Source organism: Anoplophora glabripennis, unplaced genomic scaffold (genome assembly GCF_000390285.2).
Source record: "Anoplophora glabripennis isolate ALB-LARVAE unplaced genomic scaffold, Agla_2.0 scaffold239, whole genome shotgun sequence".
NCBI classification, from domain to species: Eukaryota; Metazoa; Arthropoda; class Insecta; order Coleoptera; family Cerambycidae; genus Anoplophora; species Anoplophora glabripennis.
Window position 1 is genome coordinate 694,572 of NW_019416322.1, and position 16,278 is coordinate 710,849.

General features: G+C 31.3%; 1 protein-coding gene across 1 annotated transcript in view; it reads right to left on the reverse strand.

Annotated features, from left to right (window-relative positions):
- The window catches only part of LOC108911149, an 18,933-nt gene extending 2,873 nt beyond the window's left edge, over positions 1-16,060 (reverse strand). The window contains exons 1-2 of the mRNA XM_018715995.1: positions 15,751-16,060; positions 4,309-4,442 (exon numbers count right to left, since the gene is read on the reverse strand). Of these exons, the coding sequence (XP_018571511.1) occupies positions 4,309-4,442; positions 15,751-16,051 (435 nt within the window). The 5' untranslated portion in view covers positions 16,052-16,060. The remainder of the gene's footprint in view (positions 1-4,308; positions 4,443-15,750) is intronic.
- Between the last annotated feature and the right edge of the window lie 218 nt (positions 16,061-16,278).

Here is a 16,278-nt window from a genome sequence, read left to right on the forward strand (position 1 = left end):
GATCAAAATTGTAGAAAATATAATTCTTTCCAACTTTGTTTATGTACATTTATGTCGTATAGTCAATAACAAACGAGATAATTCAATAATTATACTTTGTCAATATTTTCCCCCTTAACTTGAAAAATATCGATCGCACGATAAAATTTGTAATAAAAGAAGTTGTAGGAAATCGTATTTCCAACAACTTAAGTGCTTACCATTTTTGTTGTAAAGTTGAAAAAGGCCGAGATATTGAGCAAAAACAATTTTTTTGAAACCAATTACCGCAAGGTCCTACGCTCGCGTCTTTACCGCAAGCGTAGGACCTTAAATATTGGTAGTAGCGAAAAAATCGAAGGGACCAAAATTCTATTTCCTATATTTCCTTTTTTCAAAATGGAGAAAAACAGTAACTAGCTTCAGACCCCTAAGCTTCCCATCCATACGTTCAAAGTGGCTTAATCGCATACGGGGTGCTAGAAATTTAATTCCGAGTTTAATTAACTTCAAACCTTCATAAGTCGTTTTTTTTAAATGGAACATCCTCTATATTTTTCTATATTCTGATACACAATTTTATTCTCTTTCAAACGGTGGTACATGGACGCCATTATTTTTGTTGAGAAGGGCATGCCCGAAATCCCGGTATCTGTAGTCTCTGAAATAATTCTAATGGGCCGTCACCGTGAGACACCCTGTATAGTGTGCCTCAAGGTTCTATACTCGGACCTTGACTTTTTGTTTTGGTTATAAACGACATCATGGCTGACATTCATGTTCTTTCTAAAAGAAGATCTGTTTCTCAAGTTATGTTTTTATATAATGCTTTCCATAATATTTTGGACTGTCCAGTTGTTATATCAGGTTTTTGTACTAATTATATTTATTACATATTATTTGTAGCCAAGCAATCTCTGCCAAGTAGAAAAAGTATGTTTGTTGCATTTTAACTCACGAGAAAAATGGATCTCAATTTTCTACAGCAGTAAACAATTGCGGGAATTCGAGCATTTAGGGATACCTTCATCCCTTATTACATAATATACCTACCCGAAATATTCATATTAATTTTTTTTTTTAATTCTGCGCTTAGGGGAAGAGCGTTACAAATAAAATATATATACAAATATCATATTAAGCTACCCAAAGAAATGACTAAATGTTTGAAATTCCCTACGATTCAATGCAATAAAAATTAATGATGAATATACCCTCATTTGTATTGTCTTTTTTATGAGATTATCCCAGGCAGAATTTAATAAAGAAGTTGAAACCCACGTTTTCATTTTATTTACCTATCATATCTTCCTTCTGTGAATACGTTTCAAGTATTTAATAAAGAAAATTATTGTTTGTCGTGTTGGCGTCTTGACTTTTTTTTCAAATGCCATCCTTATCGTTTACTTAACTGATATTGCCATATTGTATAAATATATGAATGATTATATTTAAAAAGTAATGGTACATTGACGATATTTCCAACTAATCAGATATCTTTTCGGAATCAATTTTTAATGAGTTTATCACATACTGCCCAATAATTCATTCTATAATCAGAATTTTAATCACCATTAACAGTTCTGTTCCTCAGATTTGATAAAAAATTTGATACCTTGTCTTCTGCTGTAACAGAGGACCTTGTTAACCATATTTTTTTCCTTTCAACTTTCCTTTTATGGAAAAATCACAATCAAATAATTGCCTGTGAATTATCAAGTATTTATCATCTACTAGTATTATGCGGAAAAATACCCAAAGTGGAAGAGTTGTTCCGTTCAAGATGAACAAAAGTTAGGGAGAATGTATTTGGATGGAGAAACCTTAATCTTATTCGAAGTTCAATTATTCTAGAACTCGTGAGAATCACAGGAGGATTCTGGATTATTAGATCATCGATCAAGTGAAATAAAAACTATTATCGTTAAGATGCATTTTAAAATTATATACAGGGTGTCTCATAATTAGCTGCCAACCCTGAACAGGCCGATTCTATGATCAAAACTAAGTAAAAAAGTTCATATGAACATGGGTCCGGAAATGCTTCCTAAGGGCACAGGGACCCATTGAAGAGGGAGGAATGGAAATCATTTTTTTGCAATATCTCTCAATCGCGTTGTGATAAATGAATGAAATTTGGTATACACAGCTAAATTTTGATGAGCAATTTGATGGACTAATCCATTTATTTCCACAAGGTCCATTGGGGTGGGTACGGGGGGGCCCTTGGTACTTTGCGTGTGTAACTTTTTCATCTTTGACTTTTTAACAAATTGGACAGCAAATTCCGTTTTCCCGAACTGTTTTACGTTAAAAAGGTACTCTTGTTTCAAATCGTTATCTTTAACGGTTTCTGAGAAAATCGCTCTTGAATTAATCCCACTTTGGTCAATTTCATAGTAATTTAAACAAAAAAAATTTTTTTGTTTAAATTTAATCTAATTTTAATAAAAAAATAATAATAAAAAATTAAATTAAATAAAAATTAATCCTTTAAATGGAAAAGAGAGGAAAGGAAAATTATTATTATTATTTTTTGTTTAAATTACTATGAAATTGACCAAAGTGGGATTAATTCAAGAGCGATTTTCTCAGAAACCGTTAAAGATAACGATTTGAAACAAGAGTACCTTTTTAACGTAAAACAGTTCGGGAAAACGGAATTTGCTGTCCAATTTGTTAAAAAGTCAAAGATGAAAAAGTTACACACGCAAAGTACCAAGGGCCCCCCCGTACCCACCCCAATGGACCTTGTGGAAATAAATGGATTAGTCCATCAAATTGCTCATCAAAATTTAGCTGTGTATACCAAATTTCATTCATTTATCACAACGCGATTGAGAGATATTGCAAAAAAATGATTTCCATTCCTCCCTCTTCAATGGGTCTCTGTGCCCTTAGGAAGCATTTCCGGACCCATGTTCATATGAACTTTTTTACTTAGTTTTGATCATAGAATCGGCCTGTTCAGGGTTGGCAGCTAATTATGAGACATCCTGTATTTTGTAACATTGGAAATGTTTAAGGAATCGGTAGTGTAACAGTAGACGTTAGGAAAATTTTCGGTCACAATTCTAAGACTCTGTAGATGCTTAAGTGTGCTGTAAGTCAACTTAAAGTGAAAATTAAGGTTTCCAGGGCACATAGGGTGGGTGGTGAATTTGTATGTTCAGACGGCAGATCAATATATGATTTTTAATGGCAAAAAAAGGAAAATTTGTAACAATGATTTGGTAGAATGTTGTCTTGTCATAATGAAAACAATTTTGAAATTATTTTACGTAAGTTTTCACTTGTCAGCGTTTGTATAAATACATAAATTCAATACAAATGAAAAAATATTTACTTTGCTACATGTCGGAAATCATTAAATAATGATAAACATTATTATCTTTGATAAAGATCCTCATGTTTATTAGTCACGATAGTTGAAATCTGACTTGATTAGTTTTTGCAGTGACCTTCTTTTTAAATGGGATTAATAAATACCTCAATATTCATATAGTCAAGTTATACAGGGTATAAATAAATAAGTAGGCAAAAAGAGTTTCCCATGCAAAATAAATCTTTCCACACTTTCGTTGTGAAGTTACGATCGTTCAAACCGGGGGAGAAATATTTATTATATATTATTTCTTGAACGCGGAGAAAGTTACAAGAATGATATTTTATGTACCTACAGGGTGTCCCAACGAAAAACGACAGGAAAAATCTGTTTAGATGGCGTGAATTGTGACTCGCTAAGGTCCCTTTTGCACTTGCAAATCATTTTTTTCAAATTTCGGAAAATCAAAAAATTACGTCATCACCTTTTATTTTCCACGAACATATCCATTTTTTTATGATAACTGAAATTATCTATTTTTTATGAACATTTTTTGTGCAGAACTTTTGTCTCTATTTAAGTTGATGACATCATTTTTATATTTTCCGAATTTTGGAAAAAATGTTTTTCTAGTGCAAAACGGACTTTAGCGAGCCCTATTCACGCATTTCTAAACAGATTTTTACTGTCGTTTTTCGTTTGTCTGTTATGGGCCCGAGAAGCGATCTGTGGGACACCCCGTTGGACAAAGAGCGATAATGTCAGAAATGCTAACAATGTGTCTAGGTTAACGTGAATAGTTTTTTACCTAACAATATTTATAATAATATTTACATCTTTTTACATAAATAAAGAAAAAAGTAAAAAAAATTGTGTATTTTGGCGTACAAAATGAGCCATGTTGCTAACTAGGATTGTTGTTAATTTTTCACTGAATATCTTTGACAAAAATATGAATTTTTACGACAAGACCATATTTAAAATTTAGACTGAAGTTATATTACCGTCTGACTGGGATTGAGTGGTTCTTTGGCAACGTGTCTGAAATCGTACTCGTCTCCGTCGTCCTCGAAGTCGTCCTCTTCTCTGGACCCGGGGGGTTCGTACACCTTCATGAATCCGTGTGTAGGTCGCCTTTCTGAAAAATAAAAAATAAACATGATTTTTCGCCTCAGCAAGGTGTACATCTAATTTTATGGTATCTTAAGCCATAATTTTATTATTGAAATGTGTATAAAGTTATAATAAAGTAACTTCTTTTAAATATGAGGAAAAAAGACTCTTTGCTAGGGAAAAATTTTCATTTCTAGTAATATTTGAAAGCCAAAAAGCCAAAAATCTCCGTGGATATACGATTCACCCAAATATGGACTCTTTGAAACAGACACCGTCTGGACTATAATGGTTTTCATTATGTAACGTTTTGACACTTGTTTCGATAACAGAAGATGTTACTTTATATGTCAAAATTAGAAAATAGCTATTTATGATATACGTGTTAAAAGTAAGATTTTATTTTGTGAGTGAAGATGATTAAAAAACGAGCGTAGCGAGTTTTTTAACTTCACGAACAAAATAAAATCACTTTTAACACGTATATCATACACTATTTTTTCTACAAAACTGTTAAAAGTGGGCTTTTTAATTGTCATTTTTGATGTTAAAATACGACTAATGCTAATTATGTCACTGATAATACAGTTCTACTGGTTTCAGTCTCGCTTACGCTAGGAAAAATGTTTTGTTAAAACCTACCCAGTCAAAAAAGTCACAGGCCACACCACACTATGCATGTGAAACAGTACGGGGAAATATTTGCTGTTTAATTGAAGGTACACAAATACGTAATAAACAAAATTTAGCATAATTGTTTCTAAAACAGAACTCTACGCTGACGCACAGCAAACTACAAACATACCTAAACTGATAGAAAGTTTGTTCATTTAATTGGAAATCATATCCAATGCCATCCACATATTCTGTACTGATATCATTCATCTTTAGGTTATAACGGGGCCCACCTAAAGATGAAAGTTTCTTTGAAACGCTGATTAAATCCGGATTATATCTATATTCGGCTGTGCGTGGGCGTCTTTGTTGTATAAATTAATCATAGAATATTTGGTAGATTAAATTTGCCGGGGAACATCCAGGGCTAACGTTATTTGTACCATTATTAACCGGGATAGGGATTGGTTTTACACCGCGTTTGCGGTTACAAAGCATCCAGGATCAGCCTAAAAAATATTTAAAAAGTTGGTTCGGAGGGTCTCGTGAATCAAAAGTATATTTTTCTGATCATATATCTGAAAATGAGGATTTTTTTACTGCTTATCCTGCGTGAAGGTGATATTTCTTCATTATTTAGATTAAAGTATTTCCATCTATGGAAATGAAAATGAGAGTGTCACATTTTACATTTTTTTTTTAAATAAAACAGTTAATTAGTTCGATTTCATTGGAACATTTTTCTGTACAAACCTAAATATATTTCAAAACTGAAAAAAATTATATCTAGGGTAAGGGCAGGCAGCGGTACACAATCATAGAATCGTTCATCATTTTTAGGTAGCAGGCGATGATTCCAGTATACTTTTTTTGCACTAACAATAAACACATTTAAAATGTGTGCCGCTTCCCATAAATGATCACACGAAACACATCTCTCACTTTAATATACTATATTAAGTAAGTACACATAATAACATACAAAAATATTCTGCGAAAATATCAAAGGATATAAAAAAATGTGTAATCCTTTTTCTGTAGTTAAGAGTTCCGTTCCAAAAAAAGAATGTTTTCTACAAAGGTGGCAAGTTTCATAAATATCTTTTTGGACTATGTAAACTATGAAGAAAAAGAACAATTTAATTAAAAAGAATAATAACAAATATTAACATATAAACATAGAGCAAAGGAAGGAGTAGTGAAATGCTTTTATGATATCAAATCTTCAAAAATGAAATAAGATTTATAAAAAATATGTTTTACAGAAAGATATTTGTTGATTGAACTTTTGAAAACATTGAAAATAAAAACAGACTTTAAAAATTAAGGAAACTGAAGGCGAAAATAAAATAAAAGCTCCCAACCTTTTCGGATAGCATGGATTTTCCTGAAAATTTTCATACAAGCTCATCTGATCCCCCACTTCAAAAGTTATATTGTCTAGATGTGTGGTTTTTCTATTTGGGGATGAAAACTACCCTTGTACGAAAATAATGCGAAAATCGCAGATTTGCGTATTTTAAAGATTCAGTTCATGTTCAAATATGTTGGATAAAGTTCCTTTCATGTTTTTTAATATAAATTGTGATATTTAATTACCTTTCAACCCTTAAAAATCCTTAAAAACTAACCTATGGCCAAAAAAAAAATAGAAAAAACAGTTTTTAACAGTGTAAAATATTCTTTTGGTGCATTCACAATGTATTGCATTTCTTTTGTTATTCATTAGAAAGCTTACGACTCATTACAAAGTTGCAACCCTTAAAAACCATTCCTTATAATAAAGTAAAATATTATTGAAAGCTTGAGATGTTTCAATGGTATATATAAATATGTTGAATTATAAACTTTTTATTGGTTTTCAAACGATCTATGATATATTGCAACTTTTCAACCACCCAAAAAACTCTTATGGAAGACCTACCCTTCATAAAAAACTCTACCCCTTATGCAAAAGTTTCCTAAAAATTATATGTGTGAATTTATTTTTAATATTTTTTTTATTAAACTTATATGAAATAAAAAAATTGTATATACGAAATGGATGTATATTATTAAAATACTTACTCAAATCAGTTCACTAGTGCTCCAAAATACACAAAGATGATGGTAATTTACCCGCACCGAAAATTTTACCGAAAAAATGCGATTAATTTTTTTACCATAACTTTTGTAATTTTAGTTATAAATTTACTCAAAAAACCATTTTGTAGGGAATTTAAAGCACTTTAAGTTCTCTGATTTGCAGTTTTTTATCCCTTCGTTTTTTAGATTTGTAAGCTAAAAGGGCTCAGGAAAGGCAGTCTTGGAGCTTAGTTTTGAGCTTCTAACGGTCATAACTCAGTCAAATTTTGTCCTACAAAAATTTAAAAAAAGCAAATTGTTCAGTAAGAAAAAACCTACAATTTCTTATTCTATCATTTTTTTTATAACTTTGTTAGTTTTTGAAATATTTTGAAAAAAGGCGATTTTTTTAAAAATTTAAAAATTTTATTCAAAAGTAAATGAAATATTTTTTAAAATTTAGGCTTCTAAAATCGTTCAAATTCCCAGAATCTACTGTTAATACATAAATAAAGTAAATTGCAGAAGGAATACGTTTAATTTTTTTTCCGTCAAGTCATTAATTTTAATACCGATTTTTTTTTCTCAAAAATCAAGACAATCATTTTATTTTGATTGTAACTTCATTAGTTTTCATGCTAACGACTTTTACCACCACTCAATTTAAAGGTCTTTTCAAGAACTTTAATAAGTGTTATATAAGTTTTCCTCGAAAAACCTTTAATTTTTCCGCTACAGGACGTTGAACGTTTCGTCTATAGCTATCTTCGATATTGACTTCAACTTCTGGGAGTCATAACTCGGGTTCTATACCACCTACAAAAATAAAAAAAGCAATCTCTTTGCTATTTAATTACCTTCATTTTTGCTTATGATAATTTTTTTGATAAAACTTGTAGTTTTTCAGATATTCGCGAAAAATGGCTCAAAAACATACAACTAATACTTTACGGATTTTTTTGACAAAAATGCAATAAAGATTATGTTGGAGAAACTTATCGACCTGTAAATTATGAACTAGGCGACCATAAAGCATAGAACCGCAAAAAATGGTCATACAATTCAGTGGGGTTTGGATAAAATTCTAGAGAAGGAAAATAATACCGATAAAAGAAAATTAAAAGAGATCGCCATTAATTGATTAAAAGGTGAAAGATGTGTTTCTAATTAATCTATGAACTGTAGACAGAAACGTCAAAAGAAACAAAAATATCTCCCTTATTTAAAAATGAGGCTAAAAACATTGTAGACCTACTTTAATGTGAATATTCAGTAAAATATTTGAGTCGGTCTATAGAAAAATACATTTTCAAGTCAATCCACTTATAAAAGATGGATTTATGTCAAGAAAATCTACCGTCTGTGTTTATCCAGACTGTAATTAATGTGGTTGATAACAATGGTCAGGTGGATGCTGTGTTTAAAGATTCTACCAATGCGTTTGATAAAGTCATTAACGAAAACCAACTATGAAATTGGTTTTTCAAGTTATTTACTATCTACGGAGTCTAGAGATGCGAGAAACTGCTAATTTTTACATTGTCAAAGGTACCACAGGGATCCAATTTGGGACCATTATTTTCTTATGTATGGTAATTGACTTGCCAATTTACGTTCTGTTAACATGAACTTTTCTGTTCCAAATGAAGTCCTTCATCAACTGTCAAAGCTAGTATGCTTAACAAGGGAACATCCTGTATAGTGATGTAATTTTGTATTTTCTATTAGTCTGCTTTTTGCAGTGAGATTTTTCGTTAGGCAAAACTATTTTAATAAAAAAATAACCCTTGAATCCTTTGTTCCTTTGACACAAGGGTTTATTTCACTAATTTCTTAGTTTTTTGTCACAAATAAATAAAAATAATTTGGTATTTCTTGTTTCTTGCGTAAGTCTGGCATACTTTTGATCATCTTTTATATTTATATACAAACCAGTGTTGTTTATAAGATCCTATTGATATACAGAAGATATTTTCGCTCACACTCGCTTAGGTTATTATATAAATCATCGGGTTTTTAAAGGAGAGTGAAATTCGGTCGTATTCTTGGCGGGGCTTTCGTGGATTTATCAAATAATGGAAGAGTTACGTATTAAAAGCGACAGTTATTTATTACTTTACAATAGAAAAACTCCCATTCATCTTGCGGCAAACTCTAAAAATTCTATATAAATCATAAAAGGATTTCGGCAAATGACTGTGCTAAGAGTAGATAAAGTGGAAATCATTTTTTTGGTCTGGGACTTTCGATTTAAGTTTTCTCCTGACGGTCTCAGTTGGACTGTAAATCTATAGATTTAAGTAGTTTCTTGTATGGGATGCGGAAAGGGTTTTTTCTTGCACAACAATAAATTTTTATTTTTATTTATGGCGTTGGCGATATCTTAAGCCTCAGAAATGGAAAAAATCTACAATAAAGTTATATAAAACATGTCATTCTAAGGGTCAACATTTCATTTCATTGCAGAATAACAAACATTATTATATCTTCGAAAGTGACAAAGTGTTATTTAGCCTCCAAACAGTACATTTACAATATAAATAATATTAGAACAAAAAAAGCTGAAAATTAGATGTAACCTCCGAATTTGAAAGTGCATGGATTTGCATGAAAATTTAGAATAAGGCTCAAGTTCAAAAGTGACATAAGCCCGATTGACGCTTTTTGTTGTCTAGAGGTAAAAACTACCCCTAAACGAAAAAAAATGAAGACATGAAGTTTTAAGCATTTTATTGATAAAAATCTTGTTCAAGCACAAATATTAAATAATGTTCTATGTCCTCGAACATGTTTTATGATATATTTGATCTTTTCGATCCTTTATTTAACCCTTAAAAACTACCCTTATGCAAAAAATAATGATAAAAAATTACTTTTTAAAGATTTGGAATGATTAAATCGGGCAATTATTTAAAATAAAACTAACCTTATAAACTAATAAAACAATTTTTCCCTTTCAACCCCTAAAAACCACCCCTGTATTGACAAAAATGTTAAAGAATTACTTTTTAAAAGCTTGGAATGCTTTAACGGTGCAATTATTTAAAATAAAAATTCCCTCATTGCTTATGAAAGAATTTGTATCTCATAACACATTTCATCCGTTATAAATCACCCCTGTGCTAAAAAAAATGATAAAAAATTACGTTTTAAATCTTGGCATCCTATAATTGTACAATAATTTAAAATAAAAATTCCCTTATATTGTTTATGAAAGAATGTTTTACTTTTGCCATTTTTAACTCTTATAAACTACGCTTTTACCAATATTAATGAAAAATATTTTTATTATAATCGATTTTTAATTATAATCAATTATAAAAAAATTTGCTATGCTGAATATAATCACATTAAATTCTTTTACTTATATTATTTGTATAACATAATATATAAAAATGAGAAAGCCTATTTTGCTCCGAAAAAATGTCATTGTTTTTTTTTACCATAACTCGGTTAATTTTGAAGTTATAGTATCCTACAAAAAAGCATTTTAAAGATAATTTCAAGAGCTGTAAAATCGTTTGCATATAAAACCTGTTAAGTCCTTCGGTTTTTAAAGGGTAAGGATCGAAGGGCTCGAGACAGGTCGTTTTTTCACTAAAATGGATAATTCAAGTGGCGATATCTCCTTTATTTTTAAAATAGCAAAATATTTGTTGAAAAAAAAAACTACATTTCTGTTGTCTATCATTTTTTACGTATCTTTCATAGTTTCAGAGTTATTATATAAATAAGGCAATTTTTTTGAATAATGAAAAATACGTTTTCAACTTTTACCGTACATTATTAAAAAAATATGCATTCTAAACAGGTCTAACTTCAGGATCATATGAAAAACACTAAAACAAATCTAATTGTAAAGGGTCTACGATTAATTTTAATTCTGATGGAAATTGTACAGCGTTTACTTCTCATTTTTTCTTAAAAAATATGAGCAACCCATCTGATTTGACGATAACTCCTTCAATTATGCTCTAATTAATTTATAAGTGCTTATTTTGAAAGTCTTTTTGAGTACTACAAAAAACTCCTGGACACGTAAAATTAATCCTTTTTTCCGTTATTTGACGTTGAATACATCGATTCGAATTCCCCCCAAAACAAGTCCCCTTCCACTATCCATATTTCGCTTTGTATAGGACGTACAACACTTTTTAAAAAATGATTTTCTTTGTTTATTTATAAGCTACATTTTTGTTCATTACATTTTTTTAAATAAAATGCGTAGTTTTTGAGTTATTCGCGAAAAATACTTTGAAAAAGTGTTTTTTTTCACTCAAAATTCCAAGTTTTCAATCGTGAATAACTAAAAAACTATTGATTTCTCGAAAAAACTCTTCGAATATATTTTGCTCAAAATTTGATTCTCTATCGATTTCCAGTATTTATTTTTGAAAAAAAATTTCAACCCCCAACAGGGTGGAAGCGTCAATCGGCGCTATGTCACTAATGTTCATTGACCTTTTCTCTAACTATCTGCCAAATTTCAAGTCGGTGGGTTCAGTTTCAAAGAATTCGGAGATGAAAAGCTTCAATAACTGTCCTATAAACATTTTAACCATGATAATTCAGGAATACATAGAGTAAATAAAAATAATGGCACACTGTTATATCAATTTACTTTCGAATCTTTACGCTTTTGAGATTGATATTAAAATAAAAAAATATATTATATCCGTAGATACCTTCTAAATAAATGAGAAATACAGGATGTTAATTAACTTATGTAAAAAATTTAAAGGTGTGAAAAAGGAGCAGAAACTGTAAACACCCTGTATATTAATTTTTCGTCCTATCCATAAGCTATCACGTATCTAGAAGATCGACATAAACTATTATTATTTCAATCTACCCGTTGAAATACATAAATTGAGATCTACCTCGAATTTGATGTATTCGACGAAACAATGTTCAGAATACGTCCGTGTGGGTAATGACAATAATTATTTCCCGTTCAGGATCTACATCCGGTCCCCTAGTTCGCAGTAATTAAAACATAGATGCAGTATCCATTTACTGAAACGAAAATTACGTGGCTTTGTGATGTGGCGACAAAGCGAGTGGTGATTCCGTTCTAAGCATTGTGGGAGATGATTTAACGGCTGTTATTGAATATTAAAAATCTAGTTTTCTGTCATATCTTTCTAAATTGTTATTCGATTGTTTTAATGGTTGCACACTTCGATTCCTCAGGACCTTTTGTAGAAATTGTACGAATTTTTCTGAAACGCTACAATTATATTAGATAAAACACATGAATATCACGAAATTAACAAACGTCTGTTTTTCTATTTGAACAAAACTCTTTGTTATAATTGTGTCAAGTATGGAAATTCTAATCATTATTAATGAAGAATTTTTTAAAGTCAAATATGAAAAAAAGCATAAACAAAGTTTTGGCCATATTTAAGAGATAGATTAATCAAACTATTACAATTTTATTTGCAAGAACTTTTATTATATTTTGAAATTTTTAAAAGAGCCTTCCACCTTATGGTAAATTTAGTTTGTATAAAAAAATAGAATGAATATTAAAGAAAATATCAATATAAAGAAATTCTCAAAACTGGTGTGCTCCTTGAATAGTAAATGGGCTAGATATCGTTTACAAAAGTTCAAGATTCCGAAGAAAGCAAAAGTCGAAACATTTGTTCAAAAAGCCAAAGATGAACAATTTTTATTAACGAAGGTAATTCACGCCACTCTGTATAAAGACGTATTTTCTGATACTTGATAATCCATCGAAAAATAATTCTACCAACATAATTGGAGCTTCAGAACACGATATGGTTTTAAGAGATTACCTTGCTTCCACGTCTGGAATAATCTTGATCCACTGTAACATCGAGAATCTCAATTTTCGAACAAAGAAAATATAGGTAGTCATATTATCGAAGAAATCTATCCAATTAAATTAATAAGTAGCAGTTGTACGGAAAAGACTTTTGTTCGAGGACAAATAAGTATTTTTCGTTACTATCAACTAAGTGTCTTTTAAACACAAAACATATAATTAAAATGTCAACATTTTATGACCGTTTTCGAAAAAATAGAATAAAAATCCAAAAAGGGGACATATTTAAAATATCAGAATACATAGTTTTCTGCTAGGTCTTAGGTCCGCAAGTAAATCACACATGACGTAAAAACCAGGGACCAATTCAGAACATCAGATCGACCTGAAACGTATAAATTGACGATCTATTTTAACCGTCGACAATCTCTAATTGAACTGTTGTATTTTAATCTTTAAATTATTGATAAATGTTCGTACTTCTATCTTGCTGTGTATGAAATTAACCTTCTACAAATATGTTTACTTACACGTAATGTAAAAGCAGAGAACGGTCCTGAAACGTACGATTTACCGGCGGACATTAGAATAAAACTACTTTTTATGGTTGCAATATTTTATTTGCACCTAAAAGAAGCAGTAGCAAAAGAAATTAACTGAAGAGTAACTTTTTCTAGTAGAGGATTGCTGTGCTGTTTTTCTGGATTGCAAAGCAAAAACACCCGCTTGGAAATATTTAGACGTAGGTGGGATCTCTCGTCTGGCGTATTTATATGTCCTGCTATAATTTTTATCCCACACGTACGTTTTTTTTCATTTAAAAAATATTTTTATAGCCAACTGTCCCCAAATTATTTAAATACAAAATTCCTGATTATAATTGCATTTCCTATGCGTATATAAAATCAAAATTAAGTATAAAGCTTTTCTGTCTTTCCCGTATTATGCTTCGACCCCCTCTAACAAAACTATTACATTTCTTGTACACCTATCTACATATTTATAGGCGAGCGGTTCAACTTTAAAAAGATGCTTCTAAATGAAGGTAACATACTAAATTTTTAAAACAAAAACCTACAGCATGAAACTTTCCTTATTTTATGAAGTGTATTTTTGTAACAATTTACATATATTTTTTATATTTTTCGTCGTGGTCCGTCAGTTGTTATAAACAAAAAAGTTGTAAAAAAAAATTACTCGCCGAATGGCTTTTTTTTATTGTAAAATGGACCACAATAAACACATTTTGTTCTTTGACAAAAATTCGAAAAATGCTTCGTTTCCGAGCTATTTACAATTTAATGTGAAAAAAATGATAAAATCGACAAACTTTCGGAATTTTTTTCTCAAAAACTACTGAACAGAGTTTAATTCTAAAAAAAGCATAATAATCGGCAGATCTTCTACTTTAAGATATATTTTTTTGGTATGGGTCAATTATTTTGTTTAGTTTAGTGAAATTGTAACTCTAGATCCATTGACACATGGAAGGAAAATCGAAAATGGTTGTTTGGATTTTAATTATTTCGAAGGAGATTATCCAATAACTTTTTTATTTTCGAGACCGCTAGGTCAATTATTATTATTAGGTTAATTTTACTATTTAAAAAGCTCATTTAATTTAGTTTTGGTATAACTTTCAAGCAATTTTAGCAATTTATAAAACCAAAAATCGAATATTTAAAATTTACTATTTACTTGCAAAAACCTTACTCCGGCTACAAAACCAAAAAAACATAATAATGTTTATTGTAAATACATATAATCTAATTCAAGATATTGCAAAAAGAAAAATTTAATTTGAAGTGTTATCATAATTTTCTTTAAAATACTTTTTTAACCCCCTTAAAACCTCAAAAAAAAGAATGAACCAAAACAAAAAAATATAACTTAAAGTAGAAAATCTGCCGATTATTATGCGTTTTCTTAGAATTAAAATCTGTTGAGTAATTTTTCAGAAAAAAGAGTGTCGATTTCGTCACTTTTTCATATTAAATTGTAAATATCTCCGAAACGAAGCATTTTTAGAAGTTTTGTCAAAGAACAAAACGTGTTTATTTTGGTTCATTTGACTGACCACGCCGAAAAATATTAAAAAATATGTAAATTATAAGAAAAATACACAATAAAATAAAAAAAGTTTCATGATGTAGGTTTTTGATTTAGAAATTTGGGCGGTTCATGCCTTTTTTTAGGGGTGAACCGCTCGCCTATTATGGCGTGATCTGCACCATGTCATAAAATATAATTTATTAGATGTACAACCTTTAGTTCAAAAGTCAGTTTCTGTGTTATTTTTTCGTAAAATTTCTCAATTTTTCTCAGTTTTATCGCCAAAGCAATAGTCACGTGACATATAGTTTTAAGTTGCTAAAAATGCAGGGTCACTAACATTTTCCTATACAGGGTGTTATTGAAATAAGTGCGTTCTTTGAAAAGGGTGATAGAGGCACGAAAATGAGCAACTTTTATTAAGCAACTGATGGTCTAACTGCTATTCTTTTCGAGAAAATTAACTAAGAAAATTAACCAGAAATGTAAGTCGCCCTGTGCATCTTGTGCACGTGCGTTTTGTGTTGCAGTATTACTCGCTACGTTGGTCCATCACGTACGAAGAGTTCAGGCATTAAATAACAATGATTTTCAATCCCGTGTGGAATTTTGCCAGTGGTTTAGACATCAAACAGCACAAGACCCGGATTTTACAAGCAAGGTGCTTTTTACGGATGAACGTTGTTTTCCTGGAGACGAAGTTCTCGAATGTTGTGAACGAAATAGTAGTACAATTTTTGTATTTTTGTACAGCGACATCTACACGAACATCGTGGTACTTTCTTAGAAGGAATCTTAACAATCTTACCGTACTGGTTCCTGATGATGTCGGGATCGGACCCCTCCACCGAGTTGCAGTTCCTCACCGGCTCGACCACCATGGCCTGCTCGGGGGTGAGGGGGCTGCGGACGCCCGTGACGGACCCGTCGAGGATGAGGTCGTCGGCGGCGATGACAGCCTCCATGGGCACGTGCTTGGAGCCGTTATCGGGGCGGCGGCACGGCCGGGAGTAGTGTCGGCGGCACAAAGCCGCCAAAACGAGGCAGACGCCGGTGGCGAGGACGCCCGCCGTCCCCAGCAGGCCCATGATCAGCGGACTGACCGGCATGCTGGCGGTGGAACCTGGAAAGGAGGCAGGCGACGTTTTAGGTCGGGGTGCTTTGTGTCGGGTTGGTCGAGCAAAGAGCCGCGCTAATTTATCTAGACAGTCATTTCTATGGCTACACATGGACAATCGTGGATTGCATAATCGCCATTTCAGCGGTCTCACACCAGACGGGTTTTCAGCAGCAGCTCCTAAAGTTTCGAGTGAGTATATTGTTTTTTGGCCTTCGT